This window comes from Columba livia, chromosome 9, assembly GCF_036013475.1.
Source record: "Columba livia isolate bColLiv1 breed racing homer chromosome 9, bColLiv1.pat.W.v2, whole genome shotgun sequence".
Taxonomy (NCBI): Eukaryota; Metazoa; Chordata; class Aves; order Columbiformes; family Columbidae; genus Columba; species Columba livia.
The window spans coordinates 6,481,666-6,503,183 of record NC_088610.1 but is presented as its reverse complement, the minus strand read 5'-3'; the positions used below and the strand labels follow the sequence as shown (position 1 = coordinate 6,503,183).

Sequence of the window (21,518 nt, the reverse complement as noted above, 5' to 3'; positions counted from 1 at the left end):
CATTGTCTTCAAAGGGTTCTCATTGCCTTTGATTGCAAGAAAAGCAGTGCCAAACTATTGAATTAATAGCTCTCCCACCCTTGGCCCTCGCCTCTGGCCCCTGGCCTGCTAATGTATTTTAATTTGTGTGTGGACAACATACCCCTGGAACTTTTCCATCATAGCAAGTTTAGGAAAAAATACCTTGTGCTATAAAGGAAGTAATAATACAGAGTTTGGAAAACTATATAGCAGCTTGAATGGACTTAAAAGCCCACACCATCACACTCCCTTTACTGCCAAGACAAAGCCTGTCAGACTCCCGTGTCCTGTAGGAACAAGCTGCAGTGTGTGTCCTTTCCTGAGGGAGAACACAGACCCTGCCTAATGTCCCCAGGGGAAGGAGAGGAGGAGCTGGGAGCAAAGCTGCTGCTTGCACCTCCTCCCATGGCTAACAAAGCATCCTCTGATAATACATAACCTACTAAAGAAGTCCTTCATGTTCACTAGAAGTGGGAAAGGAAGTATGAGATCAAATTTGCAGCCAAGAATATTTAGTGAGGACAGTAGGGAAGACTGTCCAAGGATGAAGACAACGCCACTACGGAATGGACTGCCAAAGGAGGCTGGGAGATTTCTATCTGCAGATGTCTTCAAGGGGCTGCTAGAAAATATTTTGTTCGGACTGAGAAATAGGGAATAGGTTTAGCTGTATTGGGATCTTTCTACAACTCTGGGAAAAAAGAGTTTTAAGAAAGCTGCTTTTGCTGTTATGAACAGAGGACAGTATTCATCTCATTTAACCCTGAAAGACACAAACCAAAGCTGTCTTACCTGCTTACCTGAAGACAAGATGACAGACTTTCTCCCGCTGACTAGAGGGCCACCTTGGACAACAAAGGTGTGTTCCAGGCTGCCAAAATTAATCGAGATGAATCCCACCTTGAAGACAGCCTGTGCAGCTCTGTGCAGGACAGGACTTCTGAGAGCAAAGGGCTTTTATATAAAGGTCCGAGAACAAAGAGGGTAGAAAAACAGAGGCTATAAGCAGGGTGCAGATATTTAGCAGGTAATTGGAAAAGCTTACCAGGCTACAGTGGATTTCCCATCACTGGAAGCATTTTGGTCAGGGAAAGCATTTGGTGAGGGTTTGGTGCTGTACCAGGTTCTCTGACTGGAAAGGTGAAGGTCAGGCTGTGTGGTGATCAGTGGAATTTTTGAAGCAGATTGGAGCAATCCAGATTATTTACTGCACCAGGAACAATCCTGATTATTTACTGCAGTGACAGCCTAGAAACACCTTCCTGGAAGAGACAAGGCTTTGCAAACCACACTTGTTTCTGCTCTCCCCGTAACAGTTTGAATAGTGTTCCACCACTCAGCTGCAAAGGGTGACTGTACTGTCACCCCATCATAACTCAAATTTGAGAATACTTGTGGGCAACCTCTGCATATAACACACTTCTGCAGATTACCTCATGGTTTAGAAATTGAGTGTTCTCTACTGCAAAGCCACACATTTTTTAGGAATGGCACAAAATTCATCAAGAGATGGCCAGCACAAGCAGGGGGTAGCCTCTCCTGTGACATTTCCAGCATCCTTGCATCACCCAACACTGAAAGAGGCTCTTGAATTAAGTACGTTGAGGAGCCACACAGTGAAATTTTAAACCCAAAAGAGAGAGTAAAAGATAGAAGATATGAAGCGTAATTGCAGGTGGAGGTTGGGAGAAAGTAAATACCATTCGACTTGAAAAAATAATTTCACACGCTAGCAAACAAAAATGAAATTTATAAGGAGTTTATTGGATTGGTAAAATGTAATAAAAAAGCATTTGTGATACTTCTTCTGCAAAGAAAAAAAGGCATCTGGCGATTTTGCATATTTATTTTCCCTTACAAAACATTAGAAAAGCATAACTGATAAAAAGGATAACAACTGAAAGAGCAGAGCAAAGAGGAAAATACATCTCAATATAATTGGATAATGCATAATAAAAATACAGAAAACACATGCTTAAAACAGCTTTCATTTTCTTACTGTAAAAAGTCATTTTATGTGTTGAATAAAAATATATGCCGGTTGCTCTGAAAATTGCAGTTTAGAAGAGGTAACTAGCTGAGAACAAAATATATATATCTATGTATATTTATAAATATAGAAAATGTGTATATGCTGCATCTGTCCTCAGAACAAACTGGAATAAATGGTTTTCAATTCATGCACACAAGTTACCAGAGAAAAAACTTCATATATTACCTAGTGGATCAACCCTGCAAGGTGCTGATTGCATTTCCTGAGTGCCCTATGGAAGTAGTCAGTGAAGGAGACAAGTGGCTTGATGTGCTCAGTGAGAAGGGAAGGCTACTCAGCAGCTCACAGGAGATGCACTCAGCAACTTGCAGGATTTGGGGAAAACTCCAATTGGCAGTAGGATTGGGCCCCTCACAGACTTGGGTTTGTGCTTGTGCTCAGCAAGGGGTAAAGCTCTGGTACCCCCAAGCTCTGACAGACAGGACACCAGTCCTAAAAGCTCAAGTAATGTTACTTCATTAGGATCTGAGGGCAGGGAGCGTGCAGCAGAAGGCATCCCTCACATAGCGAATGCCTCCTTATGCCCCTTTCTTGCCCAGATACCTAGGCTAGTGATTCACATTTAAAAAGAAGATGCTTCTCATACCACTGAGAGCCTCTGCCTGCTGGCACATGACAAGAAGTGCGGTTGGTCACGCTAACCTCCCAACTGCAACCAGGACAACACTGCAAAAACCTACTTTTGTCTCAAGGGCTAAACCGACAGCTACCGTAAAGCTGAAATACCACCTCAAACCTGGCCTAGTCACCTACTACAAATTACTGCATATCCAATAAACATCATCACCGGTGAACCCTTCAGCAAACAGGTCTACAGTCCGCAGGAACAGGCCAAAGTATAGCAGCTACGTAGGACAAATACATTCCTGGGGGCACTCCCTGCTTGCAGTTTGGAAGAGCTAAGTCAATCTTCCAGTCCTCAAGGGGGTCACCATGAGGCTAAAAGCCAAGAGGTTCAAAGCCCCTTGTATCAGCCCACAGGTAAAGCCAGCGTGAGAGATTAGGCTCTGAAACACAACAAACCTCTGCTGTTTGTTTTGAACAAGAAAGTGCTGTTACTGAAACTGCAGAATTCAGTACTCCTGGTCTCTCACCTGCCTAACTGGAGGGAAGGCACTGGAGGCTGCCCTCCAGTCTCTGACTGTCCAGAACGCAGGCTGCAGCAAGAGAAATTATAGGACCTTTAAGGAAGTTGAAGTCTCACCAAGGCACATCTTATCTAGCAAGACAACGAGAAAAGTCCAAGCATAACTCTGCTCTGCCCATATGTCTGCCAATACTCAGCCCTCACTCTCCAGAGGGACAGCAGAGGATGTCACAGTGGTGCAATACTGAGCATCGAAACAAACCTTTCCCTTTGCTGCATTTCTAATAAACCTTGCACCTCCTCTCTGACCACAGAAGGGAGAAGTTTACTAAAACATGATTTTGAGGATTGAAAGTGAGAGCACATCAGCCTTTTTAACACAGGAACACCAATCAAATGCCAAGCCTTTGGTTCACCTTCAAACATTCTCTTCTAACTTTATATATAAAATGAATTATAGAGAGGTTATAAGGAACAATAAGTGAATAAAATCTCCAGATATGAATGACTCTGGAGCTCTGACTGAGGAGATACACCCAAGTACTTCTGCCACTGAACAGTTGCCTAACAGACCGTGAAGTGTGTTAAGAAAGATGACAAGCAGAGCTGATGGGATAAAGACATTGCTTTACTTGTCCCAGTGGAAAACAGATGCTCAAAATTAACCAGTTGCTTCTGTTCTATGGCATTCTTATAGTTCCCATGCCAGCTCAGCACTAGGGCTATTTCTCTGCTGCCCATAAAGGGGCACCACAGGTCTCTGAAAAGGCACATAGTGAAGAAAGTGGAACATGCTTTGTAAGGGCAGCTCAGTTAGCCTACTCTTCACCTTGCTGCTTGTTCTGCTTAGATGCTTGTCAGATATTCAACTACTTAGGCATCAGGCACTTTAGAAATACCACTTTTCAGGTAGATAAAGCAAAGAACTAGACCAGGCTCAAGGGATGAGGCAGAAAACATCAATTTGCCAAACTGAAATGGCTTTCCAGCCCACACAGAGCTGTCACTAACGCACTGGTAGATGTAAAAAAGCTCCTCAGTTCTGTATTTTCAATGGGTACCATCTCAACACAGTTGAAACGCAAACCACAACCTCTGGCTGTGCATTTCAGTGCAAACTGTTCTTATCTCATTCAGCCCTGAATGAAACCTTAGCACAAAGGCAGCCTAATAGGAACAGGATCTTCCTGCCCTCCCTGCAAATTCTAATCATTGCACACGATCCCATAGCTAATGGCAGAGAGAAAACACTTGTTTCTGGCAAAATACTCACACCAATAAGGCAGGATCAAGCCATAGGCTGGACACAGACTCACCAGAGGGAACAGCTCTGACTATAGTGAGGATGAGGAAGACAATAAAAGCAACAAGAAACTACACGGAATTGCCATCTCCTTTTCATTTTGTAATCTGAGCACTTTCCCAAATGAAGGCATTCCTCCCACCTAGCATTCGTATTTGGAAAGCTTCCCCATATGGAAAACATATTGCATTTTCTGGTCCTAAACTCAAGGTGAGCTTTTTTCCTAGACAGAGCTTCTAGCTTTGTTTTAATTTGGTGCCCAAATCAAAGTGGACCAGAGCAAGACCAGAACATAACTAGCAACAAGTAAAAATAATGACACCATGAAAAAGCGCATGGTCCTGACTATCAGAAATGCTGAAGAAGCAAAACTGTTATGGAACAAAATTAGCATGAGATGTAGAAACTTAGCCATTAAAAAAAATAAAAAAAAAAAAAAAAAATCAGTGCAATTATACCCTTTAGTTTTTACCACGTTCATTATTTTCACCTCTCTCTTCTCACAGATGAAATGAGGCTGGCCAGTTCTTTTTCCTATTCAAGTCAGCTTTGCTCTCCAGGTTGTTGTGCTGCTGGCACAGACCTGCAGAGACAGGACTTCCCGCACTTCAGGGAAATGCTGAAGTGGGGCTATTTTTTAAACATCAAACTATTCCTGTTCACCGTACGCTCTGCTTCCAAAAATAAAACAAGCATCAGAGTCTTTAAGCAAGCGGATGGACCCTTTAAAGTTTCATAACAATGTTTTAAACCTAGGATGGGAACAGGAATACGTTTTCCTACTTATGGGAAATAATGAAGAAAACGAAGTTTCTGGGTATGAAATGCTGGGTAATTGCAAATCAGAGGTCTGTTGCTGAGCCCGTTCTGCCAGGTCTGAGAAAAAGAGAGAAAGGGTTTTTTTGCACTGATGAACTTAAAACGAAAGGAGGAGGGCTATACATGGAAAGGAATAGGGTAGACAGGTACATGGCATAGAAATGACTCGCCTGGAGCAACCACACAAGCAAGCAGAAAAATTGTAAATATAACCCTGTCTCCCTATCCCTTAACGCTGGTCCCAAACCTAGTTTGGGAATGAATTGGGGGAAGGGGAGGAGGGAGCAGCAACTTGAACATGGCAGATGCTCCAGATTAAACCACATCTTCCCAAAGAGGAACCGAGGGTGGGGGCAGGGGAGATGGCTATTATTAATGTCCTTCCGTATATAGCAAAGCAGACATCCTGCATAATGGCAACACAATACATCAATAATAGCCCAAGAATAGCTTCCTACCGTTTTTTTTTTCCCCCTGACAGTTAGAAACATAAAGAGAAAAATCAAGCTGCTGAGATAAATAGCTGAGTCTCCACCCCCACCTCAAATTGCCTTGGCATATTTTAAGAGATAAATGGTTCTATGAGAAATTTAAATAGCTTTCTCTTTTCTTTTTTGGCAGCTGCAGGAACTGGGTCAGGTGTAGAAATTATTAATTTCGAAGCCTGAAAAACCGATGTTTGAAAGTGAGGGTTTTTTTTTCCTTTAAAGCATCAACTTTCTTAGAAATAGAGTTCGAAAAAAATTAAAAATAATGAGTTTTTTTTAAAAAACATAAGTCAGACCGAAAATAATTAAGTAACAGTGCAAGCTGCAGAAAAGGGACAATTTTATAACAATTTAATGGACATTAAAAGTATCTGTAGCAGATTGCTAGTATCGTTTTGCATGGAGGATAGTATTTGCACAGTGGCTTTCATTCCTCTTGATCATACATAGCACTGGGAGTAAGCTCTGAAGACTGGGGGGCACCACTCTGTGGTTCTACCCTGACTTTAAGTGTGTGTTTCAGAAGAGACAAGAGATTCCTGCCAGAGTGACCAGCACCAAACACTTCCATAAGGAGCCCGTTTACTCATCGCTGGGTCTCAGGACTGATACCCCAGTGAGCTTGAGGCTGCTTGGTGCTGGTGGACCTGGTATTGAACCACACGTAAATCACTGCCTTCCCCCTTCCACTCAAGTTACTCTCGGTTTACACACTGATACCAGAATTTCTAGCCCAGCTTCTCTGCACGATGCCAAAAGCCACATCTCTCCTCATGCCGCATGTGGAAGGATCTCTTTGCAACCATAAACCCTTGAATCTTACAGAAAAGAAACATCAAATTCTGTAGAAACTGCTCTGAGGAAATAAATGCTGATATATATTAACTCCCTGACTGGATACTACACTAGTTAAGACCTGTAAAAGGTTCAAATTTCCACTTCTACAGAGACTCCAAGATCTTGAAAGATACCCATCTGGCACACAGCCCGTTCCCTCTGCTGCATGGCCGGTAAAATCCCCCCTTCCCCGTGCTCTGTTCTGTGTCCCAAATCAGGCAGATACCTGAGAAGGAGGAGGATGTCCTCACTTGTGCTCACCGCATCTCCACAGGGCTCATGGCTTGTGCTCTACTTCCCCCAGTGACCAATCAAAAATTTAAGAGGTGACAAAGACACAGATGTAAATAGAACTGCGGTGCCTAGAAAGTCAGAGCACAGATAGGATCAGAAGACAGACTGTAATTACAGGCCCTGCTACTTATTACATAGGCCAGTTGTGCTACATGAGCCTTTGGTGGAAACTTCCTGTGTAATTAATAAAGGAGAAACAGAATACTTTTGCAATCACTTTTCTAGCTTTCACTGTGGGGGTCCAATCCTGCCATCCTGGATTAGCTCTAATCATAGTCAAACTTTCTTTGCATAAACTGAAGGCATCTGTTCTGTAAGACTAAAAGAAAAGAAAAAACCCTCATTGCAAACCTACACCATGCAATCAAGAAGGAAAGGAAACTGATCCTGAAAACCCCCACCCAGATCATAATCTGATAATGTTTTCAAGGCATCTGGCAAAAAGGAAGAAGAAGAATGCTGTGAAATACTTAAAAATCCTGCTTCTGTCTGGAATACATGAGAGGGGAAAGGTGAGTATGAAAGGGCTCCACTATTTGTAAGCCAAAACTTGAAAGCATCACCTTTTGCACAGGAGCATGAGATGCCCTTGGCCCAAGCCAGAGCGGTCCTGAGAACAAGCACCAGGCACTGATTCAACAGGGACTTGACATGACAAAGTCAAGCCTGTGTGTGAGCAGGACCAAAGCAGCTGTCCTGCACACCCTGGTATGTACCATGGGACATGAAGGGTACAGCAAATGAGAGAGTTAATACTACAGGAAAAGAGCTGTGTGCTTGCAGCCCATAACTGATCATCCTCATCTAAAGCTTCAACCAGATTTTCAACAGCCTGGGAAACAGGGCAACCCCAAGGCAGGATTTCTCCTAAAAGCACTTCTCTTACTGCTGTGCCTCTTACCAAAGAGGGACATCCAAAGAAGACAAAACTGCCCTGTGAGATCTGAGAGGCACGAAATGGCACTTTGCTTTGCTCCTGCATGCAGGGCCTTGCTCTCTCCATCCCCAAGTTCCACCCAGGACAGAGCACCTTTCCAGAAAGATCTCAGCCAGGCATGACCACTGGGCTAATCCCAACCTGCATCACAAAAAGCAGGTGCAGAAAGAGGCTGAACATGCCCAGCTGTCATAAGGAAGGGAGCAACTAAGCAGACACTCAAGAATTATGATGTTCGGCTGTGCCTTTGCCTTGGTCACATCCACCTGCCTGCTGTCCGGTTCCAACAGAAACCATAAAAGACCTCAGGACAGGTGCTGGGCATACAAAAATGGGATCAAAATGGTGCTGATACACTGAAACAAAAGACATTTTGGAACAAAACTGGCACAGCCACAATCCCCACAATGCTTGCATAAGACAGAAAGAATCCCTAGAATTTATTTATCAAAGGCCATTTTATGCAGATTTTTCCTTCTGAATATTTAAAACATGGTGAATATTAAACTTCAGAGATTCTTAATACGTTCCAAAGTCCCACGGACCTTTGAAATGCTAGCTCATCAATATGCAACATCTAATCTTGTCAAAAAAAAGAAGAGGGGAAATAGAAAAACTATTCATCCTCTGCACATCGAGGTTTCAGCAAGAATCCCAAGGAAAAAAAGAAAAAAAGAAAAAACAAAAATAAAACCCAAAAACCAGACAAAACCCAAAAACTTCCAGCATCTTATGCAATAGGTTAAATTCACTCTGGTTGGGAAAGTTTCACTTTCTGCAAGAGGGAAAGCGCCTGTATGTGCATTGCTGCTGGAAGCTTCTGAAGTGTGAGGCTGAAACCGTGTAGCTGGATTACAGTAAGTAGTTTATTAAAAAAAACCCAAGGCTTGTGGCTTTGCATCCTGTTCCAGCCCAATGCAGTCTCAGGATCCCCTCTCCAAAGGCCAGCAGACAGTGCGCCACCTAAAAATCCATTCTGGTCCAAAATGCTGTGGTTGAAATGGCTTTGCTTGTTTATAAAGTTTAGTGTTTCGTATCGCTTGCATCTGACCTTCAGCAGAAAGAAAAGCTCAGTTAAATTGTGCAAATATGTACCAAATGGGAGCAAGGGAAGGCAGCCAAAAATGCTGCATGAGCTTTTGCAGGGCTGCAGCCTTTTAGGAGCACCAGTGAGATGAACTGGATGAGAGGCCAAATTGATTTAGGCTCCAGGCAGGAGCTTAAAACACCATGACATCCAAATTAACAAAGAAAATGTTCTGTTACTGCAACCCCAAATTTCCTGCACATGAAAACACTGTTTTCTTTCATCTTTAGGAGATGCTCGTTCTGTAATCCGACATTTAAAAACGAACAAACAAACAGGAGTCAGCTGACAAAGGATTCTTGCTGGTGAATGGAAGTAGGTCACTCTGAGTATTTTGCCTTTACAGACTGGCTTAATATTGGTGTTGCACACAAAACGGTAACAAAACTGCACTGGAGACGGGGAACGGCTCTAATTTTGTCTTTTCTATGAAAATTAGCATTAACATTCTGCATTAATGTGCAATGCCTCCCCAGTACCCGATATCTGGTTAATTAAAAACTAAAAAAAAAAGAAATACAAAGCAAACCACACACTAAATTAACAACAAAACCCCCTTACTGGTCAGCCTGCATCTAAAGACATTCGAGTATGAGTAATCGGGCAGAGAGGAATTTTCCTGAAGGACATAAAAGAAAATGAAAGCTCCACATACAAGATGAAATAAAATCTTCTGTCTCTCACGAATGCAAATTCTGGCTGCCCTTTTACACAAACATATTAAAGAAATAAAACCAGAGGAAAAAAAATAAAAGAGGAAAATGTAATAAATTCGGTCTTGGAGAAAAAAAAAACAACCTATTTCAAAACAAACAAACTACCCTTCAAACAAATTTCTTCATGATAAATCCCTGCAATCATGTGGTTCTAAATTACATGGTTAAATATGACTGAAAAAGTAAGGCACAATTTCATAATCATTTTAAAAGCAATAATTACAATCATTTTCTTTGATATCCATGTGGCAGTCCGCTGATACTATGGATGCACAAAACTACTTGATTAAAGATCTGGAAAAGTTTTTCCAGCTAGTAGCTAAGACTCACAATACCTCGGTGAAGTGAGTAACATACCGTCTTCACTGCAATGATGAGTGCATGCCGAGCAAACACAGAAAGCTACTAAAAGCTGCTTGTGGACAAAGGGAGGCAGAGGCAAAGAGAAGTAGAGACACCTCAAGTGCCACGTTCCCAGCAAGGGACGCTCAACCCTGAAATGTAAGGGGAATGCACCACCTGAGGCTTCTGCTTCCTTCCTCATTTTCTAAAAGATCTACGTATGATGAGAAATTTGAACCAACGTCAAACTTAAAAAAATAAAAAATAAGGTTTGAATTGAGTGCTCTTGATATCAACACCACTGCTTCCACATAGAACGTGCAGCCAGAGACTGGGAGTGCAAACCCAGGAGTAAAGCCCAGCGGGGTTTAAGTAGCAATACTCAGTATTGCAGCCTGTGCTTCTGCTTAGTTGTAGCCCCACAACCACCTTACGTGTGCGTGAGTGCAAATAACGGAGCAGTCTGCAAGTGTGATCTGAAAAACACTGAGTTGAAATGACAGAATTTCCAGGCTGAAACAAGAGCTGTTTCCCAACGTTCACCAGGAAACCTACCAACATCACGTTTTTTATTTCCTTAGAATTTAAGATATTGAGTGAATATTACAATCTCACAAGTTTAAAGTCTCCTCTCTCTCATGCACCAAGCGCCACTCAGGGAACTGACTGTTGCAAATTCAAACTTGAAATGCTGACAAAGGCAGGTAGTGTTACTAGAAATGTTTAAGGATAAATGCCATTCCCAAACCCAGAAGGGTATGACAAGATGAAGTTCAATCAGGATCTCCTGATCTTCAAGGCAGTTGCCATAATGTGCTACTATTATTCTTCAGTGATTTTGGGGAGCGGGGCAGGGGGAGTGGGGGGGAACCCAAAACCCGAAGAAGAAAATTGCAATTGCCACAGAAATAGACTCTGGCACTCGCTCCTCATGGCCAGCCACTCTGTGGCTTTAAAATGGGAAAGAAAAATGAACCCAACAGAAGTAATTGTTATTTTAAGAAAAGTCACATTATTTGGACTGCTCTAACAAAGGAAACAGTGACTTCAAAGTTAGTAAAATTAGTTACAAATAGGAAAAAAATAATCTTGTGAAAAGTTCCAAAGCTTTTTTTATTTCACCAGGTCCAATGTTGAACCATTTTTCAAGAACATGTGCTTGCTTTTAAATAGAATTTTTATCTAAAGAAGTTTTCAAAATAGTCTCAAAAACTTAATTTACTAGTAGAAAAGACTCAAGAACTACAAAAACCTGAGAAAGAAGGCATAGGTCTTTGACAAATGAAACTATATTGTAACAATTCCAAAATTTATTTAGGTAAAAATTCAATATGGTTTTAATTATAGTAGCAAGAATAAAAACTGCTGTGGACAACATAGCAAAAATAGAGAACTTCTCATTTAAAAAAAGATGGCCTGACATCACAGAATTTAGTGTAAAAATTGTAACCAGCTCTACTGGAAATAGTGTTCTTACAGCTCTCTCTTAGTTTGTAGTTTACTAACTGTTAGATAATACTAAGTAATCCCTGCTATCCTTGGGCAACAGACCCTCAATTACCATTACTAGTGTTTTCTCATGGGAATTTCACCAGAGCGAGATTCTTCAGCACATCTCTCTCCGATAGCCCTGACTTACAGTGTCAGAGTCTACATGAGGTGTTGTCAACCCAACCTGGTGAACAAACAGCAAATCAACACAATGAACTAACTGCAGGAAGCAGATATCAATGGGAAACAGTGACAAACTCAGAGAGTTTCTGAGCCCTTCAGGTGAAGCACCAGCTGACTAACATTTATCCCTGATGCTGAAGGAGGGCAAGGACACAGGATTTCCCTCAAGGACCTTCTCTTGGGTCCTGTTTCCCCTCCATCTGCTGGGCTTTCTCAAAATCTAAAGGAACCAGCATTTATCAAACCTAAGCTAGGGTTGGCTGACCATAGCCAGGCAGCAGATGTAACAGGTCCAAAGAGATTTCAGTATGACTTGTTGCATATTCTCAACAGCCACCATTTATCTAAAAGACACTTTTTTTCCCCATTCTTCTCAGGCACATTTTTGCTAATAGGCAGAAAGTCAACTTAAGGGCCATGTCTCATTAAAGTCTCACTCCTGCTGTCAGGATGAATGCTATTATGTAGAGTTCACCATGATAAACACTTTGGTACTCCCACACCTCTATGATTAAGTCATTACTCAAATGTTTTGCAGCTGTGATAAAAATCTAAGAATTAAAATATTGAAAAAACAATACCAAAATTAAAGGTGCATTATCTGATAGGCTAAGGCAACGGTGTTGCTTTCTGTTTTTGAAAGCAATGTTCAGGCAATGATTAAAATAAGTGACAACAAAACCATCACATTCACAAAACACTAGTATTAGCCTTGGGGATATGCTTCAGTATCAGGATGTAACCAAGGCAACCCCATCTTCTGGAAAAAGTTTAAGCAGACAGTTTTAAAGCCATGGTTCAATGATACAGTAAGACTGGCTGTAGGGCTACTTGTGACATATAGTGCCACAGCCACTCAATACGGACCACTGATCTTGTAATAAGTCATCCTCTGGTTGCCCAAATACTACGCTGGCTCAGGCACCGGGTGCCCTCCTGTAGTTGGCATAAAGGCGACACAGGAGCCATTTCATGTGTTCTGGGTAATCTGACAGAAATTTGGCTGCGTCCACATCCTACCCAGATCAAATCTGTATGACAGGATGATGCAGAATCAGTCTAGTACTAATGACTGTAGACCCATGGCTTATGTCAGACCATGCAACGGCTTTAAGCCTGTGCTTAAACAAGCCCCAGGAGCTTAAATATTTTGCTAAATTAGAACCTGATCCTGGACCTACCTGGGCCCCACCTGGCCACACAAATCATGGGATCAGGCCCTACTTGCCAACAAATACTAGACAATGCCAAAACAGCATAAGCAAAGACTGCATACTTGAACAGAAATGTCTGTGTGATCTTCCAATTCTTTCTGAAAGGAAGTTTGGACATTACCACAGCCACAGATGGTGTGAATTTTTATCATGGCTAAGAAGCGCACCTCAAGAAAAGCACGGTCTCTTTGGCAAAAAGGACTCCTCCTTTGGAACAGAGAGAACAGGATATATTATAAATATATGATAAATATTGTGATGAAGCAATATCCCAGTGGTTCTTAATTGCAGTGCAATTGAGATAAGTCCACAAGCATTTCCTAATTAAACCCTGAAGCATCAGAGAGGAGATTTCCATACGCATGCAGGTGATGAGAGCCTCTGTGATGTATATACATTTATGCAATATCTTTTGAATACAGCTACAACTATTTTAGAAGCCAAAATCACAAGCATTACAGTAAGAGAGTATTTTAGATGCTCACTCCTTCTGACAGGCAGATGGCTCTGGTGTTTCAAGGCTGAAAACAAATGCTTTATAGTACCTGTGCCCAGATGTGTCAGGTCCAGAAATTAGCCACAGTACCTCAAATATCAACACTGCTCATTCTTTCTCAAACATCTTCCACCCATGGAGTATTTAATGCTTGAAAAGTTTGGCTCTCACCTCTCTGCACGCCAGCCCAACTCACCACAGCACCCTAATAACACAGAGGATTCAGATCTAGATCTCCTGGCTGGCCCTCAGCTTTGAAATGGGCTGGAATCCCAAGCCTACATACCAGCAAACTTCTCTGGAAAGAGAAGACAGAACTCCAAAAAATCAGTAGTTTGGGCCAATCTGTGATTAGCTTAATTCCCATAACGTCCCTGGGAAATTGGAAAGAAGCCCTCTTGTTCAGAGAGCAGAAGACAAGGAGCCATATGACTTACTCCTAGTCCAGGCTATGGCAGGGCTATAAAAAGCCCAAAGGCTCTGGACTTCAGTCCTCCTTAGTCTACGCCATATTCTGCACAATAGCTTGTTTCCATCCCAGTCTTCCTCAGGAGAGTCACATCAGACACTTGATTTAACACTAACAAGAGTAAGGAAGGTCAGAGCTACGTTTGCCGCCTGATGAATGGCTTATTCTGCACTTGAGTGCATCGAGTCCTCCCCTGTGCTTGCAGAGATGTAAAATCCTCCACAGGCATACAGTGGTGTTCAGCTCTGACCTCCCACATTTTTGTAGGGTTAGTTCAATAGTTGCAAGGTTTTCTGACCGGTGGTGGTGCAGACCGCATGTGAAGAAGTGAGCTCAGAAGTATCTTACGTGCCACAGTCCAGGGAGCAGGAGCCCAGATGGAACCTGGCAGGAGTCACAGTGCGAAAAAATCTGTTTATGTCTGAGGCAGTAAAATTCTTGAAGGCCAGGGCAGAAATTTAGTATAAAAAGGCAAATTGCTTTAGCACAGCCACGATGGTGGAGAATGATTTCTTTTGCTTAATGATGCCACCCTTCTACAAAGAAGGATTCATTTTGAGCTGTGAATTTTGGGAATCTTCCCTGACACCGGTGGAGTTTGCCAACATATAAACCATGTAAGAAACAGAGGTTTCAGACTGGTATTTCTGTATTTGAATTTACTGTATACAGCTAAAGCTATTAAATTTCACAGTGCTATTCTGTAAAGTTTAGTGCTAAACTGAAAGGAAATGCACCGTTTGCAGGAGCTGCAGTGAGTATCTCAATCTTCTGTCTTTGCTTCCTATCGGTCTAGCTCATCTAACACTTATTTTCTTTTTAGCATTAGTGGATATAATTATATCAGGCTTCTGCTATAGCGAATAAAGATGAAAGCACCACATTCTTATTGCTTTTCAGTGGGTGCATGAAAAAAATTCTTATCACTTACTCTTGAAAAGTGCTAGTTTGTCACTTATATGGTCAATCAGCCTGCAACTGTTTCAGTTCTGCTGCTTAATTTCTTAAGTGCAAAGAAAAGTATTTTCTTTGATTACATCTGCAAATAAGATATTAATGTCAATTCAGTGATATGAAAATTACTCCCTCACTATGTAATTTGCACCTTAGTTATTATGGGTTTCATGAACAAGAATATTATAGCTGCTCAGAATGCTGTGAATTTCTAATTTTTTTTTTTTTTTTTTTTTTTTTTTTTTTTACTTTTTTTTTTAATTAACCAAATTCAAAACCCCATCAATATGAGAAAAAAAAAAGCTGGACACAGAAAATCATTTACCTTGGCATATGTATTAATTCTGCACAGAAGATGAAAACACTGCTGCTGGCCCAGCACTCTTCTGCAAGGACATTTCACCAAAGAGAAGTTAAAAGTGGCTGGGATGAAAATGAAATAGGAAAAAAAAATGCTTACTTTTTGGAATGGCATAGAAAAGCATTTAATACTTTCTTTAGCTTAAGATAAAAACTGAACAACAGCATGTTTTAGGAGGATTCTTTTTGCCGCTGTTGAAATAAGAGCCTTAATTTTTTTAATGAGAACTCCAGATCTTTGCTGAAATGTCTACCCAGAAAGCAACACTGCCAGTGGTCCCACTAGATCGGGGTGTGAGAGAGTGGCATAAGATTTTTCTGAGCATCACTTTGCAGAGCAGTTCCATGTAGTTCTTTATTTTTTTCTAAACCACTGGGATTTAAAAAATGTGTTTCTAGCCTCGCATCCTTAAAAGACCTTCTCAACAGACACGATTGGCTTATACCTCTGGTAAATCAAAAGCACATTGTGTGTGTATGTGTAGTGTGTGTGTGTGTAGTGTGTGCAAGCTCACATCTTTCTGTGATTGCTCATACATTGTGAGCTGGAAGCATCACTACTGAATAAATTTATGCAATAGCAAAATATAACTTCATAAGAAAAAGAAAAAACCCTATTGAACTGGAAGGGAATGGAGACAAGTAAGGGCTTAAGAAAAAAGGTACAGATAACAAATCTGTGTCCTAAGGATACAGGGTCACACCTACACTCAGGTGCAGTATGGTTTAAGTTGCATTGTTTGTTTAGTGACGTGAAGAGCACTGGGTCTGCTCTCAACACCTTCTAGGGCAGTGGAGCTGTTTCTGCTGGTGGTCCAGATCCTATTAAAGTCAATGGGAAGCTCCCCCATGGCTTCAATGAGAGCTGGCCAGGTTACCAAAATAACTTGGGAGAAAGAACCAGCTCAGGCATCTTTCACCTTCTACCTTCATGAACTTCTTAAGAAACAGGAATCAAACACAAGAATATAGTTAAGGACCATGTTCAGACCTCCTTCTACAGGCAGGTAACTTAGATGCTGTGACCACTTATCTCCATGAACTGCAGAGAAAGTAGGTGGTCCGACCTGCTGCCCTCCTGAAAAGTCACATCTAAATCAGGTGCCTGTCACGGGCAGTCTGAACACGGCCTCTCAAACTACCCTCTTGTTCCAAGACCTTCCAGTTCTACCTTTATTTTTTTTAAAGAACAGAGATTCAGACCCTAGGCTGGAAAGAAATCATGCAAAGCTTGTGCAATATCCCCCAACGGGCATCCTGGGGAGGGTCACAGTTGATACTCAGAGATCAGTGCTGGCCTTGGCAGTCAGAGCCTGGATCCGAGCAGAGTTGCAGGTCTTGCAAAGGATGTGCCCATCCAGAGGGTAACAGCCCTGATTGTCCCCTTCAGACAGGAGGCCACCACAGTCCTAGGAAATAGGCAAACAGAAAGAGCAAAGTAAATAAGAAGGAAGAACGAGATCAGCTGAAGAATCTATCAGAGTCTCTCTCCACCTTATAACAGCATTCTGCATGAGTCAGCGTAAAGCATGAAGCTGAGGTACGTGATGTCTTTCATGATTAAGCCATTTCCTGATAAGAGACAATGCTGCAGAAAAGATAGGTTCCCAAGCTCTCTGCTGAATTTAATCCAATTGAAAATAAAGAGATTATTTCCTTCACATTTCTGAGGAAGGAAAGGTCTTTAACACTGGAGAAAACATGAAACTTAAGCACATATTTATTAATGCAAAAAAAGGGATAAAAAAGAAGCATCACTGAGAAGGAAGTTTGGTACCAATATCCAACCGCAGGTAATCTCCTACAGAAAAGTTAATGCCACAAAGCTATAGCATCCATTCCATAGGTGACAGCTAAGCAAACTCCCCGCCTGTCTCCCCTTACCAGAATTGTCACCTGTGTTTGCATTGCAATTGGCCCAAAAAAGAGTGTGGCTGAAAGAACAATGTCACTGAGACAGGCACACGGAAGTCCCACTAAAAGGCCCAAATCCTGCTCCAGAGACCTCAGCTCTAAGTGTGCAAGGCTAAGTATAGCAGCTAGGAAAGCTGGGAATTATCCCTGACATTCATGTGTGTGAAGCTGAGGTATCTCAGCAGCCAACATGTGGATATGCTGCATGACAAACTAGGATCTACAAAATTTAGTGTAGGAATGGACCGGAGTCTTTACAAAACTGGGACTAAGTAATGGGCTGACACGCACTCTGGAAGCAAAAGTCAGATTGAGAAGTGAAGCAGATGGCTCAAGTCTCAGCCTAGAGCTTTAAGCCTTAGTCCATCCTTCTTTCCAGTTAAATTTATTAAAACCTGCAACTATGATAAGAAATACATTTGGTCTCATTTTCTTACCCTGCCATCTGGCTGATGTATTATCCAACAAGTAACACTTGCAATGAAGAATTTTGGAAGTTTCCTAACACAGCTGTTCCCACATGTTAATTGCTTTAAGGTGATTTTTCTCCTCTGTCTTCAGATTCTTACCATCAAAATTATACAAAGTGCATAATGAAACTGAACAGGAAAGTAGCACAAAAAGCATTGCACAAAACAAGAATGATCATGTTTACGTGTCCATTAAAATTCTTCAACCCAGAGCCATATGTTGAGTTTCCTGTACAATCTTGCTCAAATTCTAACTTGCATTAGCTTTCATTTTAAGAACATAAAGATGAAAAACATTTGTGCCCAAACTATAATTTATGATGTTCTCAAATGTTAAGCCCTAATTACCTGAGTCACATTCTCTTGCTCTCCTAATGAACCTGTTACAAACAAGGGACCTGATTTTCTTCTCATTTGCACTGATACAAATGAGGAAAAATTCCTTGCATGCTGAAGTCAATGAAATAATTTGATTGTAGAGCCAGTGTTACAACAGGGTATATCTGTTGTGTGTATAACTTGAGGCGGTGCTTAAATTAAGTCAACCTTTGCTCTCTGTTCTTCACATCACTAGAGTACGAACCTCACACCGGTAGCACTGGACATGGAAGTCACGATCCAAGGCGACAATGCGTACAGTCTCCTCTTGTCCTGGGGCCGGCATGATGGGCTCCTTACACACTGAACACCTCGGTGCAAATTTCCTGAAGAAAGAAGAGGCAGTCCCAGTCATCTTCAAACTCAGGCTGAAAGTTTTTGTTAACTGCACCAGCAAGCCAGAAACGTGTGTATTTGTACAAAGTATGTACACATGTGTCATGGTTTGCAGCTCTGCACAGCTGCCTCCTTGGAAAGAAGACAGGAAGGAGCACTTTAGTCTTACAACACAATTTCAGGCTTGCAGGATATTAAAGAGCATTTTGCAGACTATTAAGTGAGGATTTCAAGAATATCTGACAGGCAGCAAAGCATTTTTTGCCCGCCCTAATTAACAACTAAAGTGCCTGTTGAATGACCCATGATTGTGACATCTATGCACTTGTGCAACCCTCAGGCTCAATCCCCAGCCTAACTCTAAGAAAAGTCCATGCAAATCCTAAAGTTAGAAAGATGACCAGAATCTGCTTCAAGACGTGAAATCTCTTGAAAATCTCTTGAAAAAAAAAAAACAAAAATATTAAATTTGGAGATTGGAACAAATAGGTAAAAAGCCTTAATAGAGATGGTAAAAAGATTTGCTTTACACTACATTAATTTGTTGAAGTTTATCCCATGCACTTTAAACTTTAAATCTTTCTCACTAATGCACACCTGAGCACACTCCTGGCTGTGTTCACTCTCAAACAAGAAGCATCACAGCAATTCTGACTTGCTGCATTTTGTAGCTAAAGCCAACTCTCAGTTATTCATTAGTGGCTTGAAAGCGAACAGGTCTGGGTGCAGTGACAAGCGCAACGCTCTCTCTTCCACAGTGAGCCCAAGAGAGAGTTGTGCAGTGACAATCGCTCATTGTGTGAACAGACTGGCCTGGTCATCTCAGGGATCAGGAAGAGCACAGACTTCACTGTTTCTCCATATATTGCCCACTGTATGCCCTTCTGGCTAATTCACATATGTTCTGTATTAGCTCTGGTTTTGCTCGCCCCTGTTGCCCATGAGAAGTGGTGATCTCTGCTCCCAGGCAGGTGGGGAGATGCTTGAGAACATTTAACCCCTGGTGAATTATTTGCTGGTTTGGTTCAAAACCTATGGATGCTAATTCCCTGGTTACAAATTCTACTCACAGAAAAACCAAACTTGCACATACAGAATCTACAGTCATGTAATGAGAGCCAGGGTCACGGGCTATGGAGCAGCACAGGACAACACTTAAGGCAAACATTAGAACATGAGTTGATCAAAGGCCCTTCTCTTCTGAAACACACAGGAAAGATTGACTCTGCCACCCAGCCTGTCACATGAACCACCTCAGAATTAACTAGCATAGAAAAAAATAATTAAAAAAAAAAAATCTATCTGTACTAGGAATAAAGAAAAATATTAATTTCACTGGCAGCAGATGAAAGATGTCTCTGTAACTGTGATCTAAGGAAAAAATGAATTAAACAGTGGCTATAGTGAGCACTCTGAAAAATAACTTAAATGGATCATGATATGACCGGAGCTGTAATCGCAGTTAATTATATGCTGCTTCATGCAGGCGCTTCCTTGTGCCATTTAGTTCAAATGTGGTGCTTAAAAACAATTCAACATTTCTCTGTCCAGGCCACAGTGGGTAATTCATTATGAGCCAAATATTAACTCCCAGGATCCTGAGACGACTCCTGCAGATTTCAGGGGATGCGGATGTGCTCAGGGAGTAGCTACACGACAGTGTGAGCATCAGGCACAGTTTTGTTATCAAGAGGATGTACAAGATGTGGAGCATTTGATGTCCAGACCAGAAGGACATGTCATCCCTGATCAATTAAAATAGGGCTGGCTGAAGTGCTGCTAAACATGTGGTTGGCCAAAGACATTCTGAGTGTCATATTAGGTCTTGTACTATTCCCGTCATCTTCCCCTCAGTCTTTCACTCAGCGATTCTATGTCCTTTCCTTACATTGACAGCCTCCCACTTCTCACTCTCAGCACCCTGAGGTCCGCATCCAGTCACTGCCAAAAGACTTTAACAGGGGACATCAGCTCTTGCTCCCAACCTTCCTCCTGAAGGCTTGTGAGCCCTTGGTCTGCAGGGTTTGGGGAAGAAGCAATCTCCAAATCCTAAGTAGGTGTGAAGGAAACCCTTCAGGAGCTTGAGTGGTGCATAAGCCTTCTGTTGGGCCTGTGTTCAGGACCAAATTTTGCCTTACACACAACTGCTGGCACAGAAAAGCAAGGAGACACAGCAGCTGCCAATTAAGCCAGCCTACCTGAGCTACAGGGAACATCCTCATGTTGAATTTTAACATGCTAGTTGATCATGGCTGCTTCCCTTTCTGTCGAGCCAACCTGCTTCTTTGAGCTTTCAGGCCCACACACTGATGTCACAAGGCTCTAATTAAGTCTACCCCCTTAGAAATTAAGAGATAAATGGTTGAGATGTAAACTCACATTTGTCAGTATTGATTTCCTCTTTTAATTGAAGGGTGTAACATGTCTATCTTTTCTATACAGGGGAAACATTTGTGCTCTGATTATATCTACCTGTCTTCCCTCGATTAGTGGTGATGATGGGGGTGGTAGAGTGGCAGTGACAGAAACTACTTGCAACTATACCTTTCAACTTGCTTTAAATAGCAGTTTCACTATAAATTATTACCAGCGCTGTATTTTTAGCAGCTTTAAAAAAGCTCATTAGGAGCTCGAAATAAGAGGAGCTGTGAGCATCCTGTGGCCACCTAGATCCCTCTAGCTGGTCAGCAAACACCTGCAGAGTTCAATAGTACAGAACCTCTCTTAATTGCTCGGTGGAAAAGGGGTCAGATGTTGATGTGGAACTGCAGGTACAGGCAGTAAGAAGAAATCTGCATGTGCTGAGCGCAGGGGAATGTGGGGGGGGTGCAGAGCACTTAAAATGGAGGAACAGAGGTTATCCATAAGTTCCACTCTAAGCAAAACCAAGATTAAGTAGCGCTGGCCCCTAACCAATTTATCTTGTGTGCCTGCTTGGAGCAAAGCTCTGCCTACTATTTAAGAGCCCTGGGAGGAAGTTGCTGAGGGTTCAGATCTTTTCACACATTCAGGAAAAAAAAAAAAAAAAAAGGAGGATTTCTAGGGACAAAAGAGAAAGCAAAGCCACTGAGAGCAGCTTGGGCCATACTTATGGAAATCCTCGATGCAGTGGATGTTCCCACCAGCATCCACAGTGAAGGGGATCCCATCCAGGCTGCGGTGGCACATCACACAGGTGAAGCAGTGGGGATGGTAGGCCTTCCCGGTGGCTCGAAGGATCCTTTCCATGATGGGCTTTGCACAGACGCTGCATTGTTCCAGCGTGTTCT

The 21,518-nt window shown here is 42.0% G+C and overlaps 1 protein-coding gene across 37 annotated transcripts in view; it reads right to left on the bottom strand.

Moving 5' to 3' along the window:
- Nucleotides 1-1,764: 1,764 nt before the first annotated feature.
- The window catches only part of LPP (LIM domain containing preferred translocation partner in lipoma), a 397,232-nt gene continuing 377,478 nt past the window's right edge, over nt 1,765-21,518 (bottom strand). For all 37 annotated transcript variants that reach the window (XM_065073609.1, XM_065073577.1, XM_065073576.1 and 34 more), the window contains 3 exons: nt 21,338-21,516; nt 18,119-18,239; nt 1,765-16,560 (listed from right to left, as the gene is read on the bottom strand). In XM_065073609.1, coding sequence (XP_064929681.1) covers nt 16,432-16,560; nt 18,119-18,239; nt 21,338-21,516 — 429 coding nt within the window. In that variant the 3' untranslated portion in view covers nt 1,765-16,431. The remainder of the gene's footprint in view (nt 16,561-18,118; nt 18,240-21,337; nt 21,517-21,518) is intronic.